The 26,904-nt window shown below is 34.3% G+C and overlaps 1 protein-coding gene across 1 annotated transcript; it reads right to left on the bottom strand.

The window, feature by feature from the left end:
* Window positions 1-2,425: 2,425 nt before the first annotated feature.
* Window positions 2,426-3,911, bottom strand: LOC114381575 (protein MAIN-LIKE 1-like). The gene is made up of 5 exons (XM_028340844.1): window positions 3,597-3,911; window positions 3,093-3,456; window positions 2,797-2,984; window positions 2,562-2,695; window positions 2,426-2,462 (listed from the first exon to the last, which is right to left on the bottom strand). Exons 1-5 carry the CDS (start codon window positions 3,909-3,911, stop codon window positions 2,426-2,428), a joined length of 1,038 nt encoding a protein of 345 aa, XP_028196645.1.
* Between the last annotated feature and the right edge of the window lie 22,993 nt (window positions 3,912-26,904).

The raw sequence follows: 26,904 nt of genomic DNA, 5'->3' as shown, positions 1-26,904 counted from the left end.
TGTTGTTGGTTGCGTCCCACTGGATTCAATCCATATGTTCTGGAGGAGACTCAGTTTTTTAGACCAAGGGTTATCTAAGCCCGAAGTGAGCATCAAGGAAGAGATGGAAACCGTATCCAAAATATTTGAAGAACTTGATGTTTGTGGTAAGTTTACTCTAAAGAGTCAACTTTGGGAAATTGCATACCCTGACCAAAATTTGACATATCCTCCTCCAGCTAAGGCTAACACAAAAGGTGCACCGAAGAAACCGATGAACAGAAACCCAAGGTCAATAAAGCGTGATCCATCTTACTGGGAGTATGTAGATGCTTTTCATTCTGTACAAAATAGCAATTCGTCAGTAAGGCATAGTGCATCATCTTCTGAGCAGCCCAATCCAAGAAGGATCATGCCTATGTTGGATCAATTTCAGCCATTTATCCACGACTTCATTGATAACATTGTTGATGTCAAAGCTGGATGAAACTGTGGATATTGGTAAATTGCCAGTTTATTAGGTATGGGTGAAGACTCTAAGTCATTGGTCCGCAACCATCTGCCTAATGAACTTGGCAAATTCTCAGATAAATATATCAAGCTCTTTGGTGGCACAGGCAGATTTGAGGAATTAAGGATGTCACTACATGTTGATGGGTTAACCAAGGTATGTAATTTTTGTTTTGATTTTTAAGACTTAACTTTTAAATTAACTTTGAGGTCTATATTTGTTTCATTAAGGTGACTATGGATAAGTGAACGGATATAATCGATATTGGATATGCCATTGCATCAAGGTATAATGTAATCCTTGTATCCTTGTCTCAACAACAAAGCATGACATTCTTTCCTCTTAGAAGTCAACCACCACCAGATTCTTCAGTTCATCACATAATTTGTATCGGTCACATGTATGACAATCATTTTGTTCAGGTACATTCTAGATACAAAGTGTTTTTTTTATATTTATGCAATCAGTTGTGTATGATTGAGTTAATTTTTTTTTTTTGCATGTACAACAGGTTTATTTAAAAGAACGTTGTCCTTTACCACCTATAGCATTGTTATGGTCTAGCAATTTTCATCCTCAAGCGAAGCAGTGACTAACTCTATATATTAGTAGAATGCAGCATTACAGAAGCTTCATGATGTTCAAAAGAGACTATGTTGACATAAAAGATGACTGAACTTGTACCTTTTGATATTTGTTGCGTTATGGATTTGAATCTCACATTAGAGTTATCTATCTTTGGATATTTGTTGCGTTAACAAAAAAATTATTACTTAATTCTTGCGTTAAGAAAAACATTAATTGGTGCAACTCAAATAAAGTACACATGTATGATAAATCGTTGTCTACAATACATTGTGAAATGCATGCATGTTAACATAAAGCATGACAAGACATTGTAAGACTTGACTACACATTCTGATCTGATGCAAGATAAAGCATGTCACATAATTGGTGTAGTTGACAACACTAACAGAAACCATGTGCACGCGTATGTATTTATTTTAAAAAATTGAAGTAGTGATACTAAACTCATCTATATATATGACACAACTGAACATTGTAAAAAATCACACATTCTCCCCTAACCCAATTCTTAGAACAAAGTATGACGTTCTTGGGAGAAACAAGCAGGCAGACAATTATGAACTCGACATTAGGTTTTATTTAAAAATAACATTTAAACGAAAACATTAATATTATAAACCAAAATAAAAAAAATATACAAAATGTTCAGTAAAAAACTAATGTTTTCAAATACAAGAAAAGTATATACATCGTCCAAATATGATAATATAAAACATGTAAAAAGACTATGATTGATTCGTGCGACGCCTACGTCGAGACCTCATATACACAATGCGGTCTTCTGTGACACCCCTGGCAATCCTAATGCATTCTTCCATGACCTCGTGTGTCTCTGTGCCTTCCGTGACTATCTTAAGGTTGAGCAGATGCTCCAACCTTTCAGCAATCGCATGGCAAGCCTCCTGTTAAGTAGAAAACAAACCAATTTGGCAAATTAGTATTAAAATAATTGGCGTAAATGACATTTGATACAACTAAGCAAGTAGTAAAACTTACCACTGCATGTCTGGGCTGCTCCACCTCAAAACAGGCATGTGTCAATGCTGCTGCTGGTTATGGGACCTGAGGGATATGTGGCTCCACAAATGCGGCTTCATGCGACACAGGTGCATCTCGTGGTGGATCTGATGGTTGTGCCATGGTCATGAATGGATGAGAAATGACGAAGAACCAGTCCATGTAGTTGGACACACACTAACCTGACACAACACTCATCTCACCTGCTGGCACAAGATGGTCTGAGTAGTGCATCCACCTATCATCTATTTCATCAAATGACACCCATGAATCAACAGGCTGTGCAGGAATACTCTGGACGTATCCGAACTGGTGCATGACCCTCTTTGGTCAGTGTCTGACAGCAATGGGCCCCCAGTGGAGCTGACTGAAAAAGCATGAAATCAAATGAAACTCTCAGACCAGTCAATGCACCCCATAAGGCATCCAGTAGACATTAGGAATCCTGAGTCGATCGAGACGCTACCTGTACGTCTCTGTAGATATGATCTTCACAGTCTTCTTAGTAGCAATCCACCGACATGCATGTAGTGACACCTCGTCATAGTCTGGATCAGCGATGCACTCTGCAACTGATGGAAAATGCTCATATACCCAACACTACAAAGGTTACATGAAAATCATACAAATTTCAAATGAACGTCTAAAATACCCTAATTAAAACATTGTTGTAATTAACTTATGAAAAACATATTAATTACTTGTAAGAGGGTGATGTAACTAGCAAGCTGTCGGCTGCTGCTAATACAAGCACCATTCAAGTGATCGTACATATGCACTAGGGCAGCAGCTCCCCATGCATACCTCCTAGTCTGACTGAGGTCATGCAGAGTGTCTAAGAAGACAACATGAACATAAGTTGCACTCTTTTTAGCAAAAAGAGTGCAACCTAGAATATGAAGAAGATAGGCATGAGATGCAGTTGTCCAATGTCCGGCTTGACATCTGCGTTGATATATATCTCGTACCTAAGATAGGCGTACGTATGGTCCATGACAATGTGCTGTCTCGACCCTGGCTACCTCTCTTGAGACCAATAGTAAGTCAACCAACATCAACACCACCTCGTCGACGTGCAAAGGCTGAAAGGTATGGAAGGTGCCAACAATGGGAAGATGAAGAAGAGATGCCACGTCGTCCAGGGTGATGGTAACCTCCCCCACGGGAAGATGGAAACTACTAGTCTCCCTGTCCCACCTCTCCACAAATGAGAATATAAGTCCCCGATTGCCAGTGTCTATTGAACACACGATCAAAGGACTTAGTCCTGTGCCAACAACTAGCCCCTCAATTGCAGGAACAAGCCTACCTAATTTCTGCACCTTCCTCCCATGGGAGGATAACTTCAATTCAAGACGTTCCTGAATTGAAGTATAAAGGAACAAACAATTTATTAACATAATATTTTAAAGGAACACAAATTTCAATAATAAAACATACTTAACAAATAACTTAAATTAAAAATTATAAATACCTCTCCGGTCTATATGCTGGCTGCAACATGCTCAGCATACTCGGTAAGCACTGATGGGTCGCTCGGTCCACCTGGAAATCCCTTAGGCTCATTTGCAGTAGCCTCTGCACCAGGTGCATGTACGTCCGCAACTACCACAATCTCATATGTACCTACCACAGGCTCGTCCGCAGGTACCACAGGCTTATCCTCGGCAATAGGGGCAGATTCCCGTTGCCTACGGGCCGATGCTGTAGGCCTTCGCCGCTGGGGAGCATCATCTGAATTATGACGATCCTCTCTCCCTAGAGCTCTGCCAATAACCCTATCTAAGGCATGACCTAAGCCTTTAGTCCTAACCATGATCTGTAAATGTGTACCACAAATTCCATGACTGATTTCATTGACTCAAAGCCATGCAAGTTCTAAGGATGTTTAAGGATTTCATTGATTTCATTGGTGTAACACTGATTTCATTGACTCAAACTCATGCAAGTTCTAAGAATTTCATTGACTCAGACATTTGGTGTAACACTTATTATGGAGCAATCAATGATATAATTGAGTTAGACTATTATGGTCACTTCAAGTTTCTAATGTTTAAGTGTGATTGGTTTGAGGGTGAAGAAGACAAATATTGGCTTATTTGTGTCTACTATTTTCAACAATCTTTTACTTATTTGGTTTTTCCAAAAGTTGCTATGCATATATCTCTCGTGGTCTATTACAATATTAGCTGACTTGGCATATTCAAGTTTAATTGTTATGTGCTTTCTATTGGTCCAAGTCTAGTAAAAATTATCGGCTCCATTAGCTCACTCATTACTGAACATATTTTCTGTTGGATCGAGTGACCTTAGAATAATTAAGAAGGGGGTTTGAATTAATTATTCCTAAACCTTTACTAATTAAAAATTACTCTTCTAAGGCTTTTACTAAATTGTTAAGAGAATGAGGAGTAGAAGAGAAACTTAACAGAAAGTAAAAGCAGAAATTAAAAGAGTAGGGAAGAAGGAGACAAAAGAGTTTTTATATTGGTTCGGCAACAACCCGTGCCTACATCCAGTCCCCAAGCGACCTGCGGTCCTTGAGATTTCTTTCAACCTTGTAAAAATCCTTTTACAAGCAAAGATCCACAAGGGATGTACCCTCCCTTGTTCTCTTTGAACCTAGTGGATGTACCCTCCACTAGAACTGATCCACAAGAGATGTACCCTCTCTTGTTCTCAGTCAAACCCAAGTAGATGTACCATCTATTTGTATCACAAAGGATGTACCCTCCAATGTGTTAAGACAAAGATCTCAGGTGGTTAAACCTTTGATACTTTGTGAATGGGGATAAAAAAGAATTCTCAGGCGGTTAGTCCTTTGAACACTTTTGTATAAGGGAATGGGAAGAATCAAAAGAATTCTCAGACTGTGTCGTTTTGAATTCTTTGACAAGGGAGAAGGCATACACAAAAGAATTCAGGCGGTTAGTCCTTGGCGAATTCTTTTCGGCAAAGGGAGAAGGGAATGAAAAAGAAGAATAGCACAAGTTTTCAAGGTTTAGAAAACCAGAAAACTTTGGAAAGCTTTTGGAAAAAGGAAGAAGAAGAAGTTCAAAGAGATTCAAGGCTTGTAAAGGATTGTATAAGATTGATTGGAAAAGTTATTGAAAAGCAAATCAAAGCCTTGCTTTTATAGACACTTCATGTCTAGCCAAGAGGACCATTTAGAAGAGTTATAACTTTTAGAAAAACTTAAAACCAATTTGAAAAAGTCAAAAACCATTTGAAGAGTTACTTCTTTTGATTTATTCAGAAACAATCACTGGTAATCGATTACCAAATCAATGTAATCGATTACACAAAGCTTTTATGTGAAAGGATGTGACTCTTCACATTTGAATTTGAATTTCAACGTTCAAAGGCACTCGTAATCGATTACCAAAACATTGTAATCGATTACAGCTTTTTGAAATCAATTGGAATGTTGTAAATTCAGTTGAAAACTTTTTCAAATCCATTTTGCTACTGGTAATCAATTACAACAATCTGGTATCAATTACCAGAGAGTAAAAACTTTTTGGTAAACATGTTTTGAGAAAAATTCATGTGCTACTCAGTTTTTGAAAAAATCTTTTCATACTTATCTTGATTAAGCCCTTTCTTGATTCTTGAATCTTGATCTCTTGAATCTTGATTCTTGAATTCAACTTTCCTCTTGAATCTTGAAGTGTTCTTGATTCTATCTTGAATATCTTGAACTCATTCTTTGATTGACCTTTGAGTTTTTTGTCATCACCTTTGTCATCATCTTTTGTTATCATCCTTGTTATCATCAAAACATCTTTGAATCACTCTTGATTCACCATGAAGCTTTGCTTCTACATTTTCTCTCAGGCAGGCAACCATCAATCTTGACTTTTACATCTTATTGTAAGGTCATTGTATATGACATTTGTTATGGCATTCAAATCTTGTGGTGTGCTACATCATGTGCATTGGCAGCACACAAATTGCAGCGCCTAGTCAAGATGTATCTAAATCGAAAGACATATAGGATAATGATTTCTAATTGATTGATAATACATACAAATTAAACTCTTAAAACATTGATGTGCATCTTATTTTTTTTAGGAGTAACTTTGTGTATATTTCCTATGAGGATTGTTGGACTTTTCTTTCGGTTTTTTGTCTATGGGGTGGTAAAAACAGTTTAGATATGTTGTGTTTTGTAGCTTTTAATTCTCTAAGTTGAAAGGATTCACCAACATGCCAAAGCCAAATATAGGCTTGTCTAGATATAGATGTGGTTGTGGCTGTAGAATACTGCTGAAACAAATGGGCACCAGCTTCAAAGCTAGAGCCAAACTGTTAAAATTTTAACTTATCATTAATTTTAATCTTATCTAGTATTAGTATCTTAGTTCTTTGAAGTCAAAACTAATACAAACTAAATAAATTTCAAACCAATATCAACATGTTCATCATCAGACAATCCAAATAGTACAATACAAACCAAACAATGCCAATAGTCAAATGTAGCAAAATCAAAATTCAAAGCAATATCAACATCACAAAATTACATCATAATATGAAACTTAGTTCATTATTCATTTGTATTCTGCATCAGCCTAAAACACTTAAAACTAACCCTAAACCCTAATCAAAATATATTTCATCAATTTTAACCTAATTTTCTTTTTTTATATAATTAAAATAGGATCTTACAAATCAACTTGAACTGCATGAAGCTTACAGATCAACTTGATTCGTAACCTTGTTGCGAGGCAAAACTCCTTACGGATCATCTATTTCCTATTACGGATCATCTAAATCCTAACCTATGCCAACTACGAATGACCTAAATCCCTATGTGGATCAATAATATCATACAAAGTACACTACAAAACCAAAAATGGAAGCACAAACTCAAAAGGAACAACGCGGTTACCTCGACGTCGATGGAGCAGCACAACCAGAAGAAGAATGTGCAAAGCCTAGGTGAAGAGCACCACCACCACACCGCCAACAATGTTGAAGAAGAACACGCAACAGAAGCAACAACCATGCCGCCGGGAACAACATGCAGAAGAAGACGAAGTGAGGTTGCGGAAGGAAGAAGAAGCAAAACAGTCCAAGCGCGGAAGGAAGAGAAACTGCTGGGCGTACAAATATTTTAAAAAAATTGGCAAGGGTATTTAGGTATTTTTCGCTTAAGTGTTGGGTGCACCAACAATAATGCTAGGTGCACCTAGCATTACCCTATTATGAACCATGACGTCAGTTAGCCCACTTATGCTCTCGATTGGCCCACCAAATGTGGGTTGAGGCCCACACAAGTGAATCGAAAGAGGAAACCTCAGACCGTCAAGACGCACGCATTGAGGGATTCTGAGTAGAATAGGATCAACATCTTTATACCAAAGTCACATGGACCTTACTAGGTTAATTAATTTAGTAGTTAGTTTAGAGTTCCTAGGAAGATTTTTAAGAACACTTTTATTGAAATGGTTAACAATATACAGTGCTCTAACCACTATCACGCTCATTAATTAATTCATAGTACATGCACATGTACAATGTTTGAAATTAAAAATCTCTTTAAGGAAGGAATTATTTTCTTGAATTGAGATATTGAATTCATTGTGTCTGTACATTCACAGGCAGAAATCGATGAATTGAATTGGCGCAGCCCACGATATAATTCATCAAAATTCATCTATTTCATGATGAATGACACGGATTGACCAAAAACCTCGGAACTATATTGATATTTTAGCCTTTACATATATATCAGTTTCTTCAAAAAACATGATGGATGCATAAAGTTAAAAAGCTAATAGGTTAGCTATAATACGAATCTTTCTCCCAAAATTTTCCTACAATCTCGACGACATGGGACAAAGGAAACATGCCCCAAATAGTATAGGGCCAGTTATCTTTTTCTATAAAATTATTGTGCAAAATGCAAAGTGGTCCATGGAAAATAGCTAGTCCCCATCCGACCCCTTCAACATTTTCCCTTGTCCAATCCATAATCTTTCAATCCCAATATATATGGTTGTTTTTCTATGGTTATATATCATCTACTTGATCGATGACATACCAACCAATTACTGTTTCTTGTCCTTAGTCATGTCCTCATCTTCACCTCTATTTGGTGGTTTCTTGTACAAACTTTGTCTCGTAGTTCCTCCAATTTCAAGTACGGGTCTTTGGAATGAGGTGAAAACTGTAGGAAAACTTAGACATTTATCAAGGAAACCTTGAGAATGAAACATCATCCTCTCAATTTTATTTATGAAATCTCAAGTACGTAGACGGGTGACAAAGGACACGAGTAGTTCTTTTCACAAGGATGTAAAAGCGTATGTGTGTACATTTGTTTTCAGCTTATCATTTATAGTGCTTGTCTTCTGTCTTGCAAGAAATATCCACCCTTCTCATTTTTCTTTTGTCGTTGTATGCTACTCATGTCCATTCAATTTAGCATATTAATGATATATATAGATACTTAATTCAAGGACAAGTACGGGTTGAAAATTAACGATAAGTATGTATTGGATTTGGATAGTAATTATTTTTTATAGCGATAAGTTTAAATGAGTTTGGCCCGAAGATTAATCAGAACTAGGACATGTCTCAAGACTTAATGAAATGAACACTTATTAATTGTACTTATAGATTACTTGCCAATAAGATTTTCATATTAGCATCGAGAATCAAATCCACATTCTTGTAAAATTAGTTTGATTTTTATCATCTAGATCAACTTTTGTTGGCTTAGTTAACCCTTTGTTCAAACTTATCTTTTACACACAATATCATTGCTGAATCGAACTCTTAAATCAGTTGTGCAGTTAATTGTCTATATGGTTGTTCTTCTTTAATTTGGACTTAGCTTTTCCTCCGGTGAAGAAGATTAGACACCCCCATGACTCTTGTTTTTCTTTTTTTGTCAGCCAGAGAAAGTTTATTTGATAAGGGGTACAAGAGGTATCTCAACCCTTATACATGATCACCACCAACATTCTAACAATACCCACATATATTTTACCCACTCACACCTGCATTACTTGACAGAGTTTATATCTATATCTATATTATCTACATCCGTATAATTGTTTTCTTTGATTTTTATTCATCTCTATATTTATCATTGACCTGCAGACTTTTTAGATACACCAAAGAATTTGTTGAACATTGACATCATGACTCTTGGTGAGAACATATAATGCAGGCATATTAGACCAGAAGATAATTAAGATGTAGATAGCTTCACAGAATTCATATTATCTTCACAGGTTCGCTCCAAATTTTTTGAAGGGACTACTGGGATATTATTTGTAGTCTTCTTGTACCACAAAAAAACATCTGATGTAATGACACGGGATATAAAAAAAAATTGAAAATCATTTTGTAGAAAAGAAAGTATAAATAATGTGTAACTCTTGATTATCATACGTGTTTTCAATATTCATAAATCTTCATGCACGTGTGTAATATTGTATTACTTGATTTTATTTGAAGTAACTTTCCAGTTTTACTATTTATTATTATTAAATTCAACTTGAGCAAAATTATCTTCCATAAAAAATACACGTAGTTTTAATCAAGAAAAGATTGTTTATCGTAGAACAATCACTCGCTTACAAAATGTATTTCTTTGCAATGTGTTTTTAAGTACTATGAAACATTGAAAACTTTTTGAAAAAAATACGTATACTATAGTATCAAATGGAAGTACTCAATTTCTCTAGTAAGCAGGTCTTAAGCAAGCAAATATATGTTAAGAATATGTTTGGCAAGAATTTATATAATTTTTTGTAGGCAGATAAAAATGGTATTGAAGTGAGTAAGAAGGGTATTCTATAGCCTAAATCAAAACGATGGAAAAAGCTAAAGAATGGTCATCCATTTACACACCCAAGAGGATGAATTCATCAAATAAGAAAATTAATAGTTGGTTCCTCCAATTTTAGCCCTTAAGCCAGCCTTATCTAGTAGCTGAACAATATCCAAAGGACCATTTTGAAAGATAACACCTGTCTTAGCCTACCACAAGTAAACAGAATCACATGGCAAAAGATAATTAGTCCAACTCTCTTACAGGTATAATTGTGGCATTGTAATTACCTTAGTTATTTGATTAGGTTATATGTTTGTTTCACCAAAATCAAGGTTTTTAAGAAACGACTTTATCTCACTAATTTATAAAATTATTTTAGCATTTGAGTTTACGACTTATAGCTTCTGTTTTTTCATTTTCACCCCAGAATACTTATTTATTGAATCATTTAATAATAGACTACTCATTCTTCATAGAATTACTAATGACATTGAAAAACAGAAATTCAAAACTCAAGCACAAAAGAATAACTGAAATTTACAAGTTATTTCACTAAAACTTGGATCCAGATCAGATTAACTTTTAATTTTAATAAGGATAATTTATTGATCAATTCTATAACTCTATTACTTTTAAGATTGCTGATTGTTTCCACAAACAAAGTAAACAAGATTTTTAGCGTGTTTTGCATTCACTAACACACTTTCTACAAGACTTCTCAAAACGTCATTTATCTCATAATTACTTTAAGTCAATCACGTTTAATTATAAAATTCTTAAGTGATGAACTACCAAAAAATAGATACATCTTGTTGATATATAAGTAATACTAATTAATTCTTTTAAGGTATCCTTATTTGCAATATTTATGGATTCCTCTCATTCACATGTATACAATTCATTCATGTATTCCTCGTGTTGAAAGTCTACTAGGAGTCACTCCTTGTCTATACCTTTTCTCTTTTGCATCAGCAACCACTCCCCATTCTCGTCTGCGTTCAAGATGTTACAAATCTTAATATTTTAAAAATATGAAACATAGTTATTAATTTTTACCACTACTACAAAATGTAGATTTCACATCGCTAAGTTAACAACGATTTTTGATAAATCTGATATCAACAAAAACGTAGTGACATAATTGTAAATAATATGAGTTTGTTAACATCGATTTTTTAAATAACCAATATTAACACATTATCTTAACATCAATTTTTTAAAAACTGATGTTAATATCACTTCGTTAACATCGGTTCTTTGAAAGCCTAATGTTGGAAAATGATAACTTAAGATCGATTTTTAAAAAAAAAAAATCAATGTTAACTTATCATTTACCAACATCGTTTTTTTTTCAAAAAAAACTGATGTTGATGTTAACATCACTTCCTTAACATCGATTTTTGAAAAAACCAATGTTGGTAAATGATAAGTTAACATCAATTTTTTTAGAAAAATCGATGTTAATGTTAACATCACTTTGTTAACATCGGTTTTTTTTTTGTGAAAACCAATGTTAACAATCTCTATTTTTAAAAATATCATTACCTCCACATCATAATTCACTCACTCTCTCTTGTGTGCCTTCGTCTCTATCACAACTCTGGTGTTGCTCATGTCATCCTCTCCGTCATAGCTCCTCAATTCACGATTCACAACATCCCATTCTCACGTCTTCACATCTTCCTCTTTGTCGCTACTCTCCGTGTCAAGCTCCGGTGTCGTTCTCGCTACCACTTGTAGCCAGTCTTGCTACCATTGTCGTTGTTGGCGTCGAGGTAAGCTTCTCTTACACACATGTTAGACGCCCATTGTTATCTATGAACCAAAATGACTTTTGTGTGGTTCTATGAACACCAGGCATTGTGAGTTATAGGTGATAACAAAATGACTTTTGTTTGGTTCTGTTAACAAATGAATTGTTGTTCATAAGTTGCAAAAGATTTTGCAAAAGTTGTATTTTGGCTAGTTTGGTGATATCTAGCTATAAACCTAGAGGGTTATTGCCCCAACTAGTGTTAATGGCACTGCTCAAGATTGACATGCGAAGAAACTGAGAAAGACTCGTGAGATCATTCAAGTCTGTCCTTGGCTTGTGAGTTTCTGGATCAATACCCATCTTGCAAAGTGTTTTATTGTATTAATTAGCTTCTTCTTGTTCTTTCTATGGAGTTCCATTTATTTGCTCTAGCTCTTATGGAAGGAATCCTTTAGCACTTATGCACCATGTGAATATTAGAGGTCGGTGTCATAAATAACTAAAAGGTAAAGTTGGACATTAATAGATGATAAATTTATGCAAATTAATTCAATAAGAAGTTTGGGAATCAATAAGTTACGAATTTGATATTTAATTTTTTGCTGCATTGAGTTAAAGATGATACCTTTCTATTGAGTACTAAAAACATTGTCACATGCATATGATGCGTCACTTATTATTGTAGTTGTGAATTATGTATGTGTACTATAGTACATAGCTATAGCTAGAGACCAATATATATCTAGATACATAAATAATAAATGCTTTGGATGAAGAAAGAGCCCACTTTATATTATCTCTTGAAATCCTGATCAATGTATCAAGCTTTTGAAGTAGCTAAGCTCTTACACTGAGGTGGTGACCAATGATCCCCAAGGGTTGGCCATTGCCTAAAATTCAGGTATTGTCACTGCTTTCACAACACCTTAATTCTTTCTTTTTCCATTATAAAATGGATGCACACACACACACACACATATATATGCTAGCTAGTTTGGCAATTGGCAACATAACAAGAGTTTATTATCATGTGTATAGTATCTTTCATGAATTATAGTTGTAATAATCTTCTAGCTAGGCTATGAACTCATCACATATTACCCATTTTCACCCTTTGCCTCTATTGTCCAGAAACTAGCACTGTGTTGTTTTCAAAATTTTAAAAATTGTCTGTACCAAAATTAGTTTTTTGAAAGTGTGTGTATAATTAATTTAACTAATTTTTATAGAGGTTTTTTTACTTTCAATATTTTAGAGACTTTTTAAAAAGAAATTATCATTTTTCCCTGAAAGTAACAATCAAAACTGAATTTAAATTATATATACTAAATTTGACTTTCATTTTCAGCCCCACACTATTTTTTTTCTTATACCATGAGATGTATTAAGTGTACAAACATGTGTGTGTGTGTGTGTGTGTGAGAGAGAGAGAGAGAGAGACAGAGAGACAGAGAGGGACAAAGGTGGCTAATTAGTTTTTATCTTTGGAGATAAGCATCAAAGTCTTTGAGCCAATAACATGGGATGATCACTCATTTTGATATCTTGTAGGGAATTCTAAAACTACTAAATGGTTGGTCTTCTACTTATTATCTAAGATACTTTATCACCAATATGGATTTTTATTTTAAGTGCCTAAAGAATCCTTTGTATGAAAAATGTGTGTGATGTGGGTTAACTATAAACTAGGCATGTCTAGTTTGGTGGTTTATTGAGCAAAGAAAAATGTATAAGATGGACAAGGTATAAAGTAGATTTAGTGGGTAACATGGATCGACATGGTATTTTGTAGGCACATATCATTTTGTTGTTTGCATTGTGATTCACGATATTCATTGTTGGAGACTTTTATTGAGCATTATCACAGGTACGAATACAAAACATACTTTTCTTGGGTTTTTTTTTGTTATAAGTCCTTTTTTACATTGTTTTATGTGATTAATGACTATTGCTTTGTATATAATTAATGTTCATCATGAGTAAACCCTATATTCCCATTTGAGATTGAATACAATGATTCTTCTAGACAGTTTGCATTAATCATTGTATTGAATCTTGAATTGTTCGTTTGGACAGTTTAGGAAGAGTCATTTTTAAATGGCAGATTCATGCGTTAAGGTTAAGTCTCTTTTGTTAAATTTGATGAAATTTTGGTGCAATGCATTTCTAGTTGTTCTCTGAGTGCATACTTGATAGGCGAGGAATTAATCTTACCACTTTCATGTCGTGTACCTAGAGATCAATGTGAAATGCTACCGAAATATCATCAAATTTAGCAAAAGAGACTTAACCTTGAAGTATGAGTCTAACATAAAAAAAATGTCTTCCTAAATGGGATAGGGCCCCACTTTTAATGAAAAAGTGAGATTTTCATGCATTGAATAACTTTGTGAGTATCATGGAGTTATTAATTAGATGGATCAAATTTGGATGAACGAAAGTTACATGAGCCTTGTGTATGAGGAAGCCGTGGAATAGTTCTTGCAATTTTCCCAAGAAAGAAGCCGATCGGATGAGGACGAAATTTTTTTTTGTCCTTATATAAATTATTTGAACGGGAGACGGCAAATACTCGACAACATACGGGAACATTTGTTGTGTGGTGGATTAAGAAGAATTATACAACGTGGATATGACATGGTGAATTGAGGACGGGTCCTAATCTGAATCGTTTGATATAGAAATGTGAGATTGCCTAGAGGATATGATTCGTGATCTTGGACAAGAGTCTTTTCAGCAAGCACATGCTCCTATGTATGATACATTGCAATCTGATTCAAAGAAGTCGTTGTATTCGGGGTGCAATAATTCATTCACGTTGTTGTTAGCGGTGTTAAGTCTGATTAATGTCAAGGCTAGATATGGGTGGAGTGACAAAAGCTTCAGTTCTCTTCTTCAAGTAGTGCACGAAATGCTTCCTGAGGGAAACACATTGCCAAAAGGTTAATATTAGACGAAGAAGATATTGTGTCCGATGGTTATGGAGTATCAGAAGATTCATGCTTGCCCTAATGATTACATATTGTACAAACATGAGTTTGAAGAAATGCATAAATGCCCTAGGTGTGGGGTATCACTGTACAATGTAAAGCATGATGACGAGGGTAGCAGTGACAAAAACTCAAAGAAAAGCCCCCCCAGCGAAGGTGTTATGGTATCTTCCAATAAGCGCCTATTTGCTAATGGAGACGACGCAAAAGACCTTACATGACATGTAAATGGGAGAAACTGTGATGGAATGCTCTGTCATCCGACTGATTCTTCCTAGTGGAAGAAGATTGATTGTTTGTATCTGGATTTCGGCAAAGAGGCAAGAAATTTTAGGCTTGGACTTGCCACTAATGGAATGAATCCATGTGGCAGTTTAAGGACTCAACATAGTTCGTGCCCAGTTTTGTTAGTAATTTACAACTTGCCTCTTTGGTCGTGCATGAAGCAAAAATACATGTTGTCTATGATGATATCGAGCCCAAGACAGCCAGGAAATGACATTGATATTTATCTCAGTCCCTTGATTAAAGACTTGAGAAAGTTGTGGGACGAGGGGGTTTCAGTGTTTGATGGATTTCAAAATGAGACTTTTGATTTACGTGTAATGTTTTTTGTACCATTAATGACTTTCCAGCATATAGGAATTTGAGCGGGTACAGTGTTAAGGGCCGTTGTACATGTCCCATCTATGAAGAAGACACAAGTTGATGCAATCCTACCCCCCAAGGGCATTGGATAGAAGACTCCAAGAAGATTGGGCCAGAGATGCAAGAGAAGGCCTTAGGATTCTCATGAGCCTTAGGGTAGATTTCGGGCTCTTGGGCTAAGTATGAGCCCACTTATCTTTGTACATCTTAGACCATGGTTTCATTATATTTGGGCCTTGTATTTAGGACTCCATAATGTAGGTGGGGTACCCTAGAAATGTAGGAATTTTCAGCCGTTGTATTTTAGGGCACCTAGACTAGTTTTCTACCCTAAGGCTCATGAGAACGCTAGGGCCTTCTCTGGCCAAATCTTCTTGGAGTCTTCTATCCAATGCCCTTGGGGGGTAGGATTGCATCATAAGCTACGTACAACTGAAACATGGTAGAAAAACAGCATACACTAGGCATCGACGTTTTCTGACAACTTATCACCCTTATCGGCGATTGAAAAAAGCTTTTAATGGAAGTCAAGAGCATGAAAGTGCGCCAATAACATTAACTAGTCAATAGGTCTTTCAGCGGGTTGAACACTTGAATACTATTTTTGGAAAGATGCAACAGAAGGATAAAAGTAAGAGTTGCATATGGAAGAAAAGGTCTATTTTGTTTGATCTTCCTTACTGGTCCAATCTAGATGTTAGACATTGTATTCATGTTATGCATGTAGAGAAAAATGTATGTGATAGTGTCATTGGGACGCTACTTAACATTCAAGGTAAGGAAAAAGATAGTTTGAATACTCGTTAAGACCTAGTTGAGATGGGTATACGAGTCCAGTTACATCCAAGGACTAATGGTAACAAAATATACTTGCCTCCAGCTTGTCATACTTTGTCCTAAAAGGAGAAGATGAGTTTTTGTTAGTGTCTACCCTGTGTCAAAGTCCAACAGGGATACTCTTCAAATATTAAGAGCCTTGTGCAATTGAAAGATCTAAAGTTAGTAGGCTTAAAGTCTCACAATTGCCACGTCTTCATGCAACAATTGTTAGTCGTCGCCATATGAGACAAAGTCCTTGATCCTGTCAAGTTAGATGAGCTGGAAAATGAGGTTGCCATAATATTGTGTCAGTTGGAGAAGTATTTTCCTTCTGTGTTCTCCGACATCATGGTTAACTTAATTGTTCATTTGGTGAGAGAAATCAAATCTTGTGGTCCTGTTTATTTATGGTGGATGTACCTGGTTGAGCGATACATGAAGATTTTAAAAGGGTATACAAAGAATATACACATGCATATGTTGTATAAAGGTTTTGATGATGCCAAAGATTGAAGCAATTCAAAGTTTACTACAAGTTCAAGTCGAGATCAAGAGATCAAGAGATCAAGAGAAAAGATTCACAATAGTCCATTATTTGTTAAAAGAATTTCATAAAAGATTGCAAAGGTTTGGCCTTAAATACTTAAATTTTCAAAATCTCTTATAAAAAGGTTTAAGTGTTTTTACACCTTTAAAATATTATATTTCTCTTTGGTAATCGATTACTAGAAACCGTAATCAATTGCCAGAAGCAAAAGTTGATTTTACAAAGTTGTTTCAAAAAGTTTGAATTTTAAAGGCTAAAATCGATTACAACCTTTGTGTAATCGATTACCAATAACGAAATTTTTTGAAATTCAAACTGAGAAGACATGACTCCCTAATAATTAATTGTGTAATCGAGTACCAAAGATCTGTAATCGATTATCAGTGAGGAAATTTCAAAAATAACTCTGAAAAGTCACATCCTTTCACAAGTACATAAAAAGCCACCAAAGGCCTATAAATATGTGACTTGTGTTCGAAAATCTTTAGAGTTTTTAAAAAATTCATTGTCTTATTCTCTCAAAAAACCAACCTTTGGCCAAACACTTGCAAATCAATTAAGGATTCTTCTTAGTTCTTCAAGTTGTATTATTCTTCTCTTAAAAAAGAAGAAACTTTTGTACTTCAAAAGCAAACTGGTGTTGTAATCAAGAGGAAGTGGGTCTCTTGATTTGTAAGCTTTTATGAACACAAGGGAAAGGTATCCCTAGGTGGTTCAGAAGTTGTAAAGGAGTTTACAAGGATAGTGGAAATCTCAAGTGGATTGCTTGAGGACTGGACATAGGCACAGAAAGTGGCCGAACTAGTATAAACTGAGTTTGCAATTCTCTTTTCCCTAATCTTATTTACATTATTGCAGTTTAATTTTATTTTTCACATTTAAAGAGCATCGAATAAATTGTTGATTGCTTCTTTTTCTGTATATTAAGTATGCATATATCTTTTAAAGAGAGAATTAAAATTTGTTAGGGGAAAATTTTGAAACTTAATTCACCCCCCTCTTAAGTTATTGAGGCCACTTGTTTAACAAATGGTATCAAAGCTTAATTCTTGTATAAGGTTTAGAAACTTCAAGAATAGTTGGCCTCATCAAACTTTCTATTTCCCGAAGGAAATTCTATTAATAGGCCTCCTATATTCAATGGTGTGAGTTACCATTACTGGAAAATCCGTATACAAATCTTCATAAAGGCTATAGATTAAAACATTTGGGAAGCCATTGAAATTGTTCCTTACATCCCTACTATGGTAGCAAGAAATGCAACTATAGAAAAACTCAGGGAACAATGGGATGAAGAAGAAAGGAAAATGGTACAATATAACTTAAAGGCCAAAAAATATAATTACATCTGCATTAGGCATGGATGAATATTTTAGAGTATCAAACTACAAGAATGCAAAAGAAATGTAGGACACCTTACAAGTAACCCATGAAGGAACAACTGATGTAAAAAGATCTAGAATAAATACTCTAACCCATGAATATGAATTTTTTAGAATGAATCAAAATGAAACTATACAGGATATGCAAAAAAGATTCACACATATAGTAAATCATTTGGCATCATTAGGAAAGATATTTCCTAATAAAGATCTTATTAACAAAGTTCTGAGATGTTTAAGCCGGGAATGGAAACCAAAAGTAATGACAATTACAGAATCAAGAGATCTCACTATCATGTCTCTTGCAACTCTTTTTGGAAAGCTTCAGGAACACGAAATGGAACTAATGAGACTAAATCAACATGAAGAAAATGACTAGAAAAATAAAGGAATCAAAATTCAAGCTTCATCTTCAATTCAAGAAGAAAGTGATAAAGAAGACTTGAATGAAATAGAAGAAGATGATGATTTCAGTTTCTTCGTAAAGAGATTCAATAAATTCCTAAGAAACAAAGGAAATCAAAGAAGATCAAACTTCAAACCAAAGAAAAGAGGAGAAGATTCATCTTCTGTTCCAAAGTGTTATGAATGTAATCAACCAGGACATCTGAGAGTTGATTGTCCTAGTTTCAAGAAAAGAATGGAAAAATATGATATAAAAACCTTCAATGATAAGAAAGCAAAGAAAGCTTACATCACTTGGGAAGATAACGATATGGATTCATCTGGAGACTCAGAAAATGTAGTCGTGAATCTAAGTCTTATGGCCAAAAATTATGAAAGTGAAGAAGAGGTCACATCTTCTATCAATAACTTATCTATTTCCTTTGATGAACTTCAAGATGCATTCATTGATTTACATAAAGAATCAATCAAACTTGCAAAACTAGTTTCATTTTCTAAGAAAACTATTTCAAACTTAGAAATGGAAATTTTGAAATTAAATGAAGAATTAGAAAATCTTAGAACTGAAGTCAAAACTTTAAAACTAATTGACACAAATCAATCTTCAACCATAAAAGTAATACAAGATAGTAAAGAAGCATCTAACTCATGTAATTGTTGTAGCAAGTTTATAGAAGAAATCAAGGATTTGAAAAATTCTCTTGCCCAGTTTACTATTGGCAAAAATAATTTAGATATTACACTAGGAAAACAAAGATGTGTGTTTGATAAGGCTGGATTAGGATATAGACCTGATAAACAACAAAAATTATATAAAACTTTCTTTGCATATACTCAAAAGAATAATTCTCCTTTCTTAACATGTTTTTACTGTGGAAAGAAAGGACATAGCGCATCTACATGCTATTTTAGGAAAAATAGTAATAATATTAAAATGATATGGGTTCCAAAATGATCTTTTATCAAAACTGTCATTCAAGAACCCAAGAAAGTATAGGTACCTAAGTCATAAACATGATTATATAGGATACTTTGAATAAAAGTTGGTACATTGATAATGGATGCTCTAAACACATGACGAGAGATGCATCAAAGTTTACTCATATTTCTCCCAAGAATAGCAGACAGGTGAGTTCTGGCAACAACAATAAACGTAAAATCCTTGAAGTCAGAAAAATAGGTACGAATTCATCTACCTCCATTGAAAATATTCTAATTGTTGATGGTCTTAAGCATAGTCTACTAAGTGTTAGTCAATTATGTGATAAAGACTATCTAGTATCATTTGACTCTCATAATTGTGTTATTGAAAACAAACATGATAGAAATATAAAACATATAGGCTATAGATCAAATAATGTATACATGATAAATTTACATAAAACATCAAATCATTATCAATGTTTTCTTAGTAAAGATGATGATTCTTGGTTATGGCATAGAAGAATTGCCCATATAAACATGGAACATTTAAATAAACTAATTTCTAAGGAATTAGTTATTGGTTGACCAAAACTTAAATTTGAAAAAGATAGATTATGTGATGCTCGTCAAAAAGGAAAACAAGTAAGGGTTTCCTTCAAATCAAAGAATATTGTGTCTACAACTCAACGCTTACAACTTTTGCATATGGATCTTTTTGGCCCCTCTAGAACTATGAGTTTTGGAGGAAACTACTATGCTCTTGTTATAGTTGATGATTACTCAAGATTCACATGGAAATTATTTCTCACTCATAAAAGAGACGCTTTTCATGCTTTCAAGAAACTTGCTAAAATCATTCAAAATAAGAAAATATCAAAATTGCATCTATTAGGAGTGATCATGGAAGAGAATTTGAAAATAAGGATTTTGAATCATTTTCTGATGAAAATGGTATTGAACACAATTTTTCTAAACCTAGAACCCCCTCAACAAAATGGAGTAGTTGAGAGGAAAAATAGATCTTTAGAAGAAAACTCCATGATGCAATCCTATCCCGCAAGAGCATTGGGTAGAAGACTCCAAGTAGATTGGGCTAGAGATCCAAGGGAAGGCCCTAGGGTTCTCATGAGCCTTAGGGTTGATTTCGAGCCCATGGGCTAAGTTTGAGCCCGCTTATCTTTGTAAATATTAGAATAGTTTTTTCCTTCGTTTGGGCCTTGTATTTTGGCCATTCTAGTAGTATAGGATTTTAGCCTTGTATTTCGGGGCATTTTGAGTAGTCTTTGTAGTAAGGACTTTTTTTTGTATTTTCATGTTTTTTGTCATGGGGGTGAGCTTAGCTATTATAGGGGGTGTGTAGCTAAGCTCTAGCTTCTCATCTCAAGGAGGTGAGCTTAGCTATTAGAGAGGTATGTGTAGCTAAGCACTAGCTTCTTTAGGAATCTTCTTAAGGAAGCTTCTCAAGGAGGTGAGCTTAGTTATGAGAGGGGTGTGTATAGCTAAGCTCTAGCTTCTCAAGGAAGTTTTCTCAAAGAAGTTTCTCAAGGAAGTTTTCTCAAGAAAGCTTCTCAAGGAAGCTACCTAGTCTATAAATAGAAGCATGTGTAACACTTGTTGTAACTTTGATGAATGAGAGTCTTGTGAGACACAACTCAAAGTTCAACTTCTCTCCCTTTTTCTTCCTTCAATTTTGTGCTCCCCACTCTCTCTTTCTCTCCCTCTTTCTTTTCCTCCATTGAAGCATCCTCTCTAAGCTTCTTATCCAAGGCTCATCTTGGTGGTGAAGCTCCTTCTTCCATGGCTTATTCCCTAGTGGATGGCGCCTCCTCTCACCTATTCTCCTTTGTCTTCTGCTGCATCTCCATGGTGGAAAATCACCATTAAAGGACCTCATTGAAGCTCAAAGATCCATCCTCCATATAAGACCCACAAGCAAGCTTCCATCACTCCATATGAATTGTAAATATTGCATGCTATATAATGAATAGAGCTTTAATTAGACCAATCTTGAAGAAAACTCCATATGAATTGTATAACGGAAGAAAATTGAACATTTCTAATCTTCATGTGTTTGGATGTAAATGTTTTGTGCTAAACAAAGACAACTTAGGTAAGTTTGATGCAAAATTTGATGAAGGTATATTCCTTGACTATTCCTTGAACAGTAAAGCATTTAGAATTTATAACAAAAGAACTATAATCAATGAAAAATCTATCCATGTTGCTTTTGATGAAACAAACCAAATTAGGCCAAGAAAGGAAACTCTTGATGATATTTCAGATTCTTTAGAAGGTATGCATATTCATGGTGAAGAGCACAAAGGCAAAGGAAAGGGAAATGATGAAGACTTTCACATTGATGAAACAAAAACAAGTACAGATCTTCCAAGAGAGTGGAGAACTTCAAGATACCACCCTCTTGATAACATCATCGGTGACATATCTAAAGGGTAACAACTAGACACTCTCTCAAAGATGTTTGCAATAATATGACTTTTTTTTCTTTAATTGAACCTATAAATTTAAAAGAAGTCATAATTGATAAACACTGGATTATAGCTATGCAAGAATAGTTAAATTAGTTTGAAAGAAATAAAGTTTGGAAATTAGTTGACAAACCCGATAATCATCCAGTTATATGAACTAAATGGATATTCAGAAACAAATTGGATAAACATAGAATAGTAATTAGAAATAAGGCTAGGCTAGTGGCCAAAGGATATAATCAAGAAGAAGGAATAGATTATGAGGAAACCTATGCTCCTGTAGTCAGATTAGAAGTCATTAGAATGTTTTTAGCTTTTGCATTAATAATCGACTTTAAACTCTATCAAATGGATGTTAAAAGTTCCTTTTTAAATGGTTTCATCCAAGAAGAAGTTTATGTTGATCAACCACCTAGTTTTGAAAACTCAGAAAAGCCCAATCATGTCTTTAAATTGAAAAAGGCTTTATATGGTTTAAAACAAGCCCTTAGGCCTTGGGATGAACGTCTAAGAAAATTTCTTTTAGAAAAAGGGTTTTCAAGAGGAAAGGTTGATGCCACCCTTTTTATTAAGAGAAAATTGAATGATAAACTCTTAGCAAAGGTTGATGATATCATTTTTGGGTCAACTAATGATTCTCTTTGCAAGGAATTCTCTCAAGATATGCAAAATGAATTTGAAATGTCAATGATGGGTGAGTTAAACTTTTTCCTTGGATTGCAAATAAATAAAACAAAGAATGAAATATTTATTAGTTAGTCAAAATATTGCAAATGCCTAATTCACAGGTTTGGGATGAAAAATGCTAAACACATGGCTACTCCTATGAGTACTGCTTGCTATCTGGATAAAGATGAAACTGGTCAGTCAATAGATATAAAGAAATATAGAGGTATGATCGGATCTCTTCTTTATTTATCTGCAAGTAGACCTGATATAATGTTTAGTGTTTGTATGTGTGCAGAGATTTCAAAATTTTCAATGGTTTGGCCTTAAATACTTAAATTTTCAAAATCTCTTATAAAAAGGTTTAAGTGTTTTTACACCTTTAAAAATAGTATATTTCTCTCTGGTAATCGATTACTAGAAACTGTAATCAATTACCATAAGCAAAAGTTGATTTTACAAAGTTGTTTCAGAAAGTTTGAATTTTAAAGGCTAAAATCGATTACAACCTTTGTGTAATCGATTACCAATAACGAAATTTTTGAAATTCAAACTGAGAAGACATGACTCCCTAATAATTAATTGTGTAATCGAGTACCAAAGATCTGTAATTGATTATCAGTGAAGAAATTTCAAAAATAACTCTGAAAAGTCACATCCTTTCACGAGTATTTGAAAAGCCACCAAAGGCCTATAAATATGTGACTTGTGTTAAAAAATATTTAGAGTTTTTTCAGAACTTCTTTGTCTTATTCTCTCAAAAACAAACCTTTTTCCAAACACTTGCAAATCAATTAAGGATTCTTCTAAGCTCTTCAAGTTGTATTATTCTTCTCTTAAAGAGAGAGAAAAAAAACTTCTGAACTTCAAAAGGAAATTGTTGTTATAATCAAGAGGAAGTGGGTCTCTTGATTTGTAACTTTTCTGAACACAAAGGAAAGGTACCCCTAGGTGGTTCAGAAGTTATAAAGGAATTTACAAGGATAGTGGAAATCTCAAGTGGACTACTTGAGGACTGGACGTAGGCACAGGAAGTGGTTGAACTAGTATAAACTGAGTTTGCAATTCTCTCTTCCCTAATCTCATTTACATTATTGCAGTTTAATTTTATTTTTCACATTTAAAGAGCATCGAATAAATTGTTCATTGCTTCTTTTTTTTCATATTAAGTCTACATATATCTTTTAAAGAGAAAATTAAAATTTGTTAGGGGAAAATTTTGAAACTTAATTCACCCCCCCCCTCTCTTAAGTTATTGAGACCACTTATTTAACAACACAATCATGAAGCCTCTATTGTGGAAAGGTACATTGCAGAAAAAGCTATTGAATTTTGTTCAGAGTTCATTGATAAGGAAAAACCACTTGGGCTTTTCGAGTCTTAGCATGACAAAAGAGTCAGAGGTAAGGGTTCAAGAGGACTACATGTTATCACTCCAAGTCTAGAAAATTTGAAACAAGCTCATTTGTATGTATTGTATAATAGTTATGAAGTTTTGCCATACATAGTTCGCCGTGAAGGTTTAGTGAAGGAAAGTATTCCAAAAATGTCGAAGAATAGGGTGTTGAAAGAGCATAACAAGACTTCCCTAAATTGGTTTAAAGATACAATCTTTGGTGACGATAATTCTTCTGAAACATTAAGAAAGCTAGCAGATTAGCCAAAAAGAAATGTTATAACTTGGCAAGGATATGATATAAACAAGTATTTCTTCTATACAAAAGTAGAAGACGAGAAAAAATACAACACAAAACAGTGAGGTTACTCGAAGGGCTAAATCTCAACATGATGATAATCCCCCATGTAGCTTTCATCCCTTACTTTGGTTTTGTTGAAGAAATCTGGGAGCTTAATTATGTCAAATTCATAGTCAATGTTTTCAAATGTAAGTGGGTAGACAACAATATCGGTGTATGGACCGATGATTTAGGGTTTATGTTGGTAGATCTTAACAAACTCGCTTACCAAAGTGACCCTTTCATCATGGTAGAACAAGCTCAAAAATTATTTTATGTTCAAGACCCTTGTGATGAAACGTGGTTAGTGATGAAAGGTGGTCAACGGTTCTACACGGGAAAACAATTGGTGTTAATGTTGAAGATGATGATTCACTCATTGATATTTATGTCAATCCTTTGTCCACACAAATCTCGCCTAACGTCGTCGGAGAAGAAGAAGTTGAAGACATTCATGCAAATCCTAATGATCATGATGAAGAAGAATTAATTAACATCGTCTAATCTAATTTTTGTATATGTACTTGATTTCAATCCATTCAGTTACATAACATAATATAGTTTTGTGATCTTCTTTAAAATTAATGTTTTTTTCTTAGCAGGCAAATGGCTACACCACCCATCTCACCTCTTCCTCCTCCTACTGATTCAACATCACATTCCCCTTCTACCTTGAAGTGGACAAGAAAAGAAACACGACTAAGATTATTGGCTAGCAGACCAATTGAGGAAGAGAGACCCCTAGTCCATGTGGATCTTGTAAATAGGAAAGTCGATAGTCCCCTCAAAAAGAAACAAGTCCTTGCTATAAGGTGGATGTGACATACGAGAATTGGAAACAAGTCCTTGCTTCCCAGAAGGATTTGATATGGGAAGATATTCAAGTATTTTAGTTAAATGTTTCATGTTGTTCATTAACAATAAAATTGTAATTTACTAACAATAAAATTTAATTTTTGTTTGTCAAACTGAAATTGATATCCTTGAAGCATCAGATTTAAGGACGAAAAAGAAAATATTTTAGACCATAAGCGAGTGGCAGAGACAATTTAAGTCTGATTTAACGTCAAAATGGGCACTTGCAGCCAGCAAGGATGGTGTTGATGATACTGTATATGAAAAGTACGGCATTAGCAAGGAGAAGTGAACCCAATTTTGTCAGAGTCGTAGAGACCCTTCATGGGAGGTAAGTTTTTTATTTTCATTGTTTTAAACTTTAAATATGCATATTATTGTTAGTAATAATAACTTTGGATAATGCTTAAGACCATCAACAAGTAGAACATTTTCAATGGAGGTAGATGAATTCGTACCTATTTTCCGAATCCAAGGATTCTACCTTTATTGTTGTCGCCATAAGTCACATTACTATTCTTGGGAGAAATATAAATAAACTTTGATGCATCTCCTGTCATGTGTTTAGAGCATCCGCTATCAATGTACCAACTCTTCTTTAAAGAATCCTATATAATCATGTTTATGACTTAGGTACCCATACTTTCTTGGGTCCTTGAATGTCAGTTTTGATAAAAGATCCTCTTGGAACCCATATCTTTTTAATATTATTACTATTTTTCCTAAAATAGCATGTAGATGCACTATGTCCTTTCTTTCCGCAGTAAAAACATGTTAAGAAAGGAGAACTATTCTTTTGAGTAGATGCAAATAAATTTTTATATAATTTTTGTTGTTTATCGGGTCTATATCCTAATCTAGCCTTATCAAACACACATCTTTGCTTTCCTATTATAATATCTAAATTATTTTTTCCAATAGTACATTTGGCAAGAGAATTTTTCAAATCCTTGATTTCTTCTATAAACTTGCTACAGCAATTACATGAGTTAGATGATTCTTTACTATCTTGTATTACTTTTATGGTAGAAGATTGATTTGTGTCAATTGGTTTTAAAGTTTTGACTTCAGTTCTAAGATTTTCTAATTCTTCATTTAATTTCAAAACTTCCTTTTCTATGTTTGAAATAGTTTTCTTAGAAAATGAAACAAGTTTTGCAAGTTGACTGATTCTTTATGTAAATCAATGAATGCATCTTGAAGTTCATTAAAGGAAATAGATAAGTTATTGTTGGAAGATGTTACCTCTTCTTCGCTTTCATAATTTTTTGCCATAAGACTTAGATTCACAACTTCATTTTTTGAGTCTCCAGATGAATCCATATCGTTATCTTCCCAAGTGATGTAAGCTTTCTTTGCTTTCTTATCATTGAAGGTTTTTATCTCATATTTTTCCATTCTTTTCTTGAAACCAGGGCAATCAACTCTCAGATGTCCTGGTTGATTACATTCATAACACTTTGGAATAGAAGATGATTCTTCTCCTCTTTTCTTTGGTTTGAAGTTTGATCTTCTCTGATTTCCTTTGTTTCTTATGAATTTATTGAATCTCTTTATGAAGAAACTTAAATCATCATCTTCTTCTATTTCATTCAAGTCTTCTTTATCACTTTCTTCTTGAATTGAAGAAGAAGCTTTAAGTGTGATTCCTTTCTATTTCTAGACATTTTCTTCATGTTTATGTAGTCTCATGAGTTGCATTTCGTGGTCCTGAAGCTTTCCAAAAAGAGTTGCAAGAGATAGGTTAGTAAGATCTCTTGATTCTCTAATTTCCATTATCTTTGGTTGTCATTCTCTGCTTAAACA

This window comes from Glycine soja, chromosome 13 (assembly GCF_004193775.1).
Source record: "Glycine soja cultivar W05 chromosome 13, ASM419377v2, whole genome shotgun sequence".
NCBI classification, from domain to species: domain Eukaryota; kingdom Viridiplantae; phylum Streptophyta; class Magnoliopsida; order Fabales; family Fabaceae; genus Glycine; species Glycine soja.
This window is presented reverse-complemented; position numbering and strand designations above follow the sequence as displayed.